The sequence below is a fragment of the Nansenia antarctica genome (assembly GCF_963989245.1).
Source record: "Nansenia antarctica genome assembly, chromosome: 10".
Classification (NCBI taxonomy): Eukaryota; Metazoa; Chordata; class Actinopteri; order Argentiniformes; family Microstomatidae; genus Nansenia; species Nansenia antarctica.
This window is the reverse complement of record NC_137680.1, coordinates 24,917,695-24,926,268: the sequence shown is the minus strand read 5'-3', so window position 1 is coordinate 24,926,268 and position 8,574 is coordinate 24,917,695. Positions and strand designations below refer to the sequence as shown.

The 8,574-nt window shown below is 46.6% G+C and overlaps 1 protein-coding gene across 1 annotated transcript; it reads left to right on the top strand.

The window, feature by feature from the left end:
- Positions 1-646, top strand: LOC308166953 (gamma-crystallin M2-like; the record flags this gene model as incomplete). The annotated part of the gene is made up of 2 exons (XM_080541280.1): positions 1-249; positions 362-646. 2 exons carry the CDS (start codon positions 1-3, stop codon positions 644-646), a joined length of 534 nt encoding a protein of 177 aa, XP_080397406.1.
- Between the last annotated feature and the right edge of the window lie 7,928 nt (positions 647-8,574).

The following is an 8,574-nucleotide window of genomic DNA, read 5'->3' as shown; positions in this document are numbered from 1 at the left end:
ATGATGGGCAAGATCACCTTCTACGAGGAGAGGAACTTCGGCGGCCGCTCCTACGACTGTATGAGCGACTGTAACGACATGTCCTCCTACATGAGCCGCAGCCAGTCCTGCAGGGTGCACAACGGCTGCTGGATGGTCTATGAGCGCAACAACTACATGGGCAACCAGTGGTTCTTCAAGAGGGGAGAGTACTCCGACTACCAGAACATGTTCAACTGGAACATCATGTCCTGTCGCTTCATCCCCATGGTAGGTCCACACGACTAGCTATCTGACTGTCTATCTATCTATCTATCTATCTATCTATCTATCTATCTATCCATCCTCCCACTAAACCCATGTTTTCCTCATCCCATTACAGCACAGGGGCAACTACAGGATGAGGATCTACGAGAGGGAGAGCTTCGGAGGTCAGATGCACGAGATGATGGACGACTGTGACTCCATCATGGACCGCTACCGCATGAACAACTTTATGTCCTGCAACGTGATGGAGGGCAACTGGCTCATGTACGAGCAGGCCCAGTACAGGGGCAGGCAGTGGTACATGAGGCCCGGCGAGTACAGGAACTTCAGGGATATGCACATGGGCATGGATGGTATGAGGTTCATGTCCATGAGGCGCATCATGGATTCCTGGTACTAGATGTTGCTTGATTAGTACTTCGAGAGAACTAAGAAAATACATAAAATAAAGTTTTAAGAAAACTTTACATTTTAATATTGAATTTTGAAGTTGTGTTTTTTTACAAGGTGCACGATGTAACACACACACACACACACACACACACACACACACACACACACACACACACAAATCCTTGTCCCACTCAAAGTTGAGTAAATCCAGGCACGCTTTCCAATAGACTTATTTTAAAATAAGCAAGGCTGCAGGTAAGTGAACACAGAGTTTAGCTGAAATACCGGTTGATTGATTGATTGATTGACCTTCACAGATTGCAACAAATGAGCTGATTCGAATCACAACTGAATGAGAATGGCAAAAACCACAGATATATATAGGGGGATGCTCTATATGCCTTCATTTCTGTTTTTAGATCATTATGACACACATCTGGGGCCTCATTTATAAAGCTTGAGTAAGCAAAAAAGTGTGCGTATGCAGCTTTAACACACATTTTGGGATTTATAAAAAAACTACTTGGCGAGAAAATGTGCGCTCCTCCACACACACTAGGAACCATGTGTACGCACAGAAACTGGAAAAATGGGCAACTGCGACTCTGCTGGCAGAAGGATGAAACAGATGAAACGCTTTGAAATTGCTACCATTGTGTAAAATGAATCAAAATGTTACCTCTCACATATTATATATGAACATAATATCCTAACTCTGCATATTGTATTGATATCCATCGCCCTTGTTAATATCTTCACTCTTGTCCTGTACACATCACACTGTACATATATCTACTACATATCATATTGCCATTCATGCACATATATTGACTTTTTATAGTAATATGCATTGCACATATACTGCACTATGACTTATTTGCATCTGGTTGGATGCCGAACTGCTTTCCGTTGTCTCTGACTCTGTCATCAATAAAGTTGAATCTAATCTAATGAAGAGTTTGCTGGAGTGAACACATAAAAACATGATTTAGGATAATACATACAAACGGAGATAGGATCTGTTTTTGCAAAAACACCCCTCGAATATGTTGTACAGTTTACTCAGGAATCACATTTGATTGGATCTGTAATTATTAAACAATACTTGCATGTTATGAATAGTATTATCATAAATAATAAGAACAGTAGGACAAATTATGTTTGAAATGATGCTGTTTTCGAGATGCAGTTCCATACTGCTGCGCAGAATTTCACTGGGTGACATCTATTTAAAAAAAAATCCGTCATAATCGTCATGCAGTCAGTATAGATTAATATTAATTTGTGCCGTTTCACTGACGCTTATAGGCAACTATGGGCGTTAAACAGGTGGGACAAGACGCTTGTTCACCTGCCGCAAAATCTATAGTTGATTGTGATTTATAAAGGGAAACAGGCGTGGCACTTGCGTGTGCACTGTGTTATAAATCTGAATGTTGGTGTGCGTAAACATTCTTGCTTGTCTACATATACGCAAGCTTTTTACACCAGCTCTACGCAAACCTTTCCGCATCCTTTCTTAACCTCATAGGAGCCAACGGACCCCCATGGGCATCCGAAGTGATATAAAGAGTTTACCTCGATCAATTCTCTTCATCGATATCACATTTTTTTCACAACTTTGCATGCTATACGATGCCACCATTTTCTTCCAGAGACGGTAAACACGGCCTAAGTCACATCCAGTTTTCTCCAACTGGAGAATGTGTCATGTCCGGTTTCAACGCCGAATTTCCATACCATTGGTCGGCCAACCCCAAAAAATCCCCCCCCCCCCCAAAAAATAATAAAGAAATCTGATACATGAGAAAGGTCAAAGGTCAAAGATGGCGCCAACATATCTCCAAATGGCCTAAACATATAGGTGTCCGCCTAAACATACCTGTACTAAAACAGGTACAAAGTTGCATTTGCTCACATTACTAGCATCGACTTTGGCACAAGTACTATTAAGACCCTGGAGTACTGATTCCTAGATGATTTGGGCTTATTCATCAGGTTTCCAAGGTGATATTCACTGTAAAAGCTGTTGTTTTTTTAGGCGGAGACTGAATTTGAGATGTTTTATAATGTTCTAGCTCTATTTGCTCTGACACAGTAACATAGATTTTGATTCTGACACTTCTACAGCCACCCCACAGGTGTTAGCTTTCATTTGATAACAATATCATTATGAAGGCCCTTGTGATTGTGGAGATATTCTATATTCACTGTGGGCATGTCATTTCGAGCAGAAAACCAGAAAAAGGAGGTGGATACGATGTTCTTCAGCAGCAGGCTCGACAGGAGAGATCAGCAAAGAAAGAGGTTGTTCTTTTCACCCTGAACCTGGAACCTACTCAGTTTCTCCCGACAGTAATATATAAACGTATACAAACTTATTAAAGCATGGAACAGTGTAGGGACATGGGATATAGGGCAGCGGATTCATAAACAACATCTTTACCCAACAGTTCTGTTTCTTAGCCATAGTGGTGGCAGAACAGAAGGAGGCTGCAGGAGTGGGTGGGATGGGGATATGGAACTGATTACTCCCAGAACCAGGCCTTGTGACGTTGAATGATCCTCCTGTGTTCGCCCAGCACAGCGTGACATTTTAGTCTGGGAATGAGTGTTTGATCACATAGACAGTTCATTAATCTCAGAGACCACCAGTGATAGGCGTACATGCTGAGTTACTTCTTGTCCCTTCATGGTGGAGTTACTGTGCTGAGTACAGCATTGTCACGTGGCTCGCAGGGCGCCTGCATGTGCTAGTCAGAGTGTGTTTATCTCATGAGATCCTAAAGGCCTTACTCACTCCTCTGTAAGGGTCAGCTGCTGTGCTTCTGAACTTGTAACCTTCCCATATATGTGACACAGAATTTTATTTTGAAACACGTAAATACTTTTCAACGTTTTTGAAAATCACACCACAAGCTTGCTATGCAATGGATTCGGCGAGTAATCCCCACTGCTACCTAGTTAACTCTATAACAGTACTTTACATTGTTAGCAGGCAAACAAAACAAGCTGTGTTAGTTGACTAGCGAGTGTGTCATTGATTTTCAACAACGCTGAAATGTATTTACATTTTTCTAAATAAAAGTCTGCCGACTTGCAGACCAATTGACCAGACTGTGTCACATAATATGACCAGACTGTGTCACATAATATGTACCAATTCCAAGATGGCGGCGCGATCAGACGCGCGGCTCGGAGTGGCTCCAACGCTGGTGCTTTTTAGTGTTTTTAAGTACATTTGTATGTACATTTTTATTTTAGTACTTATAGGGAACGGTTGTGTAAATAGTACCTACAGCAGACTAGACTTACTAGAAGTTGGTGCGCAAAATGAGAGGACTGTAACAACGGAATTCTTGAAACAACAAAGGATCCCATTCGAAATCGCTAGGTCGCCGGGAGAACAATGGTTCGCGGTCCCAGCCCTCAAGCGCAAACGTCGGCATCGTGACCGTAAGCAACGCCGAGGACGAAGGGGAGGCCTGCTAGCTAGGCTAAAGAGTAGCCCGGATAAACCTGCTTTGCCGAGTATTTTCCTATCCAACGTCAGGTCTCTGGCTAACAAGATGGACGAATTGAGACTGCAGGTCGCTACTAACAACACCGTGGGAGATAGCTGTGTGATTATTCTCACGGAGACCTGGCTAAATGACACCATCTTGGACTCCGCGGTCGGTTTGGAAGGAAGGACTTTACACCGGGCGGACAGGACGCTGCTTAGTGAGAAGAAGCGCGGAGGCCTCATTATATCTACGAAGGACAGCTGGTGCTTAAACACAAAAACTGTAAGTAGCCACTGCTCCCCAGACCTGGAATACTTGACTGTTAAATGCCGACCCACATACCTCCCGAGGGAATTCAAGGCAGTGTACATTACATGTGTTTACATTCCGCCTAACGTGGTTGGTAGCTTAGCATTGGCGCGGCTATATGACGTCATCAGTAGTGGACTGAGCGCGGACCCTCAAGCCGTACACATCATCGCGAGAGATTTCAATCATGCTGACCTGAAGGTAGTACTACCGAATTTCTATCAGCATGTTAAATGTGCAACAAGAGGAGAAAAAACACTGGATAAGGTATACACCAACATCAAGCTTGCTTACAAGGCTAGACCGCTAGCTCATCTAGGCATGTCTGACCATGTGTCAATCCTCCTGATCCCAGCCTACACTCCCATGAGGAAAAGTGCTCCCATCACCACTAAGACTGTCAGAACCTGGCCAGCAGGGTCCGCTCCACTGCAGATCTGCCTGAATGACACCTCATGGCAGGAATATGAGCATGAGGACCTGGAACAGTTCACGTCGTCGGTTCTGAACCACATAGTGAACTGCACCAACTCAGCCACCGTGGACAAACGGGTCCGGGTCTACCCCAACACGAAGCCATGGATGACTGGGAAGGTCCAAAAACTGATCAAGGAGAGGGACAACGCCTTCGCAGGGAAGGGCACACTGCTGTACAGCACCACCAGGGCTAACCTAAAGCGCGGCATCCGGGAGGCCAAGGCAGACCACAGAGAGAAGATTGAGGAATGCTTCCTGAGCAACGACTCCAGGCGGGTGTGGCAGGGGGTTCAGCACATGACAAACTTCAGAGCCAACAGGCTCACAGCCGCGGAGGACGACCCCCTGCTGGCGGAAAAGCTGAACTCCTTCTACGCCCGGTTCGACGAGGGGCGAACGGAGGTAACCACAACACAAACACCACTCTCTCCAGCTCTCAGCAGCCTCACCCTCACAGAGCATGAAGTGAGACGCGTGCTGAAGGCGGTGGACCCCAGGAAAGCCTCAGGGCCGGATGGCGTCCTGGGACGGGTGCTGAGGGACTGCGCCGACCAGCTGGCCGGGGTTTTCACCAACATCTTCAACCAGTCCCTGTCCCAGGCCACCATCCCACCCTGCCTGAAAACCTCAACTATCATCCCAGTCCCGAAGAAAAGCACGGTGAGCTGCCTAAACGACTACAGCCCGGTGGCACTCACACCAATCATCATGAAGTGCTTCGAGAAACTAGTCCGGGCCCACATAGTCACACGCCTCCCGCCCAACCTGGATCCATACCAGTTCGCCTACAGAGCCCACAGGTCCACAGAGGACGCCATTGCGACGACTCTCCACTCCACTCTATCCCACCTGGAGAGGGGACACAGCTACGCGAGACTGCTCTTTGTGGACTTCAGCTCTGCCTTCAACACCATCCTTCCAGACAGGCTAGTGACCAAACTACTAGACCTGGGACTATCACACTCTATATGTGCATGGATCAATGACTTCCTGTCCGACCGCCCCCAGAGGGTGCGGGTGGGCTCCCACACCTCCACAGCCCTCAGACTCAGCACTGGGTCCCCCCAGGGCTGCGTGCTAAGCCCCATCCTCTACAAACTCTACACCTACGACTTCACCCCCGTCCACCCCAGCAACTCCATCGTAAAGTTTGCAGACGACACCACCGTGGTGGGCTGCATCTCGGGGGGGGACGAGGCGGCGTACAGGGATGAGGTATAGCAGCTGAGCAAGCTGTGCAAGGTTAACAACCTGCTGCTGAACCAGTCAAAGACCCAGGAAATCATCGTGGACTTCAGGAGGAAAAAATCTGAGGTCCAGCCCCTGCTCATCGACGGAGGGAGCGTGGAGAGAGTCTCAACCCTCCGATTCCTGGGGGTGCACATACAGGATGACCTGTCCTGGAAGAACAACACAGCAGCCATCATCAAGAAGGCACAACAGCGGCTCTTCTTCCTGAGAGTCCTCAGGAAAGACCACATCGGACAGGAGATGCTGGTGGCCTTCTACCGCTGCGCAGTGGAGAGCATCCTCACCTAGTGCATCTGCAACTGGTTCTCCAGCTGCACAGCCACAGAGAGGAATGCGCTACAGAGAGTCGTGAGAACGGCCCAGAAGATCACCGGCGCCCCCCTCCCCTCTCTGGAAGAGCTGTACAACACGCTGCCTCAGGAAGGCCTCCAAGATCTCCAGAGACCCATCCCACCCTGGGTACGAACATTTTGCTCGGCTGCCCTCGAACAGGCAGTTCAGGACCATGTTCGCAAGGACAAACAGACTGAAGCTCAGCTTCTACCCCAGGGCCATTCAGGCCCTGAACACAGCAAAGACCTAGGTTCTGGGCCCTGGACAGTCTGGACGGATTGATGGCAGCTGCTGGATTGAAATCAGATGTAGTGCTGAGGCACAAATGTGTACATTTCAAGCCTGCAAACTGCGACACTTTAAAGGAATGTGCAATAACACTATGTGCAATATGACAACCCTAGGGTACATAAGGTTGCAGAGAATAGGACATATTAGAATAGGTATAGCATAGCATAGAGTACAGCACAGTGTTTTATTTGTATAGTATAGTATAGTGGATAGTGTACATAGCCTTTATTTATGTAAACCAGCTCCTTTCCCTTCTTGTTTTTTAGTTGTTTTCTTTCCTAGCACCAGGGGAGCCCCCCCTCCCGAATTTCGTTGTTTGGTACCTGTACTATATCAATGACAATAAAGACCATTCATTCAAATTGCCATCAGTATCCATATCTCTCATGAAGGCTTTATCAAAGGTTTACCATAAGTTCCACATGACAACACTGTACCTCAGTGATTATACATTGAGTATTTGCAATGTTAATATCAAACTGATTGTGTTGGTTACGTTAATACAACGTCCATATAGTCCGATATGCAAGTTGATGTATATAGTAGTAGGGTGGCTGTGGCGCAGGAGGTAGAGCCGCCATCTAATGATCGCAAGGTCGGCAGATCGAGCCCCGGCTAGCCACATGTCGAAATGTCCTTGGGCAAGACACTTAACCCTAAATTGCTCCCAGTGAGCGGGCCGGCGCCTTGCATGGTAGCCTGCCGCCATTGGTGTGTGAATGTGTGTGTGAATGGGTGAATGAGAGGCCGTTGTAAAGTGCTTTGGATAAAGGCGCTATATAAGTCCATTTACCATTTATTGTATATTGATATATTTGGATACTGGTTATGGCCAAACGTTTTCCAAACTCCCACAACACACACACACACACACGCACACACACACACACACGCACACACACACACACACACACACACACACACACACACACACACACACACACACACACACATTGGTATTGACAGCATTGTCACTCCTCTGCTTGCTCTTTCTCTCTCTCCTTTCTCCCCCTTTTACTTTGTCTCCTACTCCTCTCTCTCTCTCTCTCTCTCTCTCTCTCTCTCTCTCTCTTTACTGCCAGGATAAGACATGATCTCATGAGAACTCAAACATGTGATGTGACTAAACAGATCATAAAAGATGATGAGTACAAAATAATAGCACATGAAGTCATGACAGGCACAGCAGTTTACAGATAACAGGAACAACATTCCATATGGTGAGTTTTTTCGTTGGCTGACCCTAAAGTTGGGACCAGCCACCACATATCTAGCTGGCAAGCTGGGACAATAACAGATAGATATTTAATGTTCTCTTTGTCTGTGTTTCATATGTATTGTAGTTCAGTATAATCAGATAGTTGTAGTTATAGTTTGCTATAATGAGGTAGTTTTAGTTGAGTATTATTAGGTATTTGTAGTTGGGTATAATTAGGTAATTGTAATTGTGTAAAATTGTGTATAATTAGCATAAGTGCATATTTGTGGCAGTGTAAGAAGAAGTGCATCTGTTGGCAGATCATACACAGCCTTCCTTGGGCAGCCAGGTGGGTCGTATTCTTTGGGGGGTGGGGGGCCCTCCTCTATAGTGTTCTATGGCATGTCGCTGACTCAGGGCCTCTTTCTCTCTCTCCAAACAATGGCAGAGGCCCCAGGACCCACAGGTATAAAATGGAGGGCTTCCCAATAGGTAGCAAGTCAGTCACTCACCACCACCTCTAGGACCAGCAACAGCAGCTAGCATTAGCAGCTAACCACCGCTAACAAC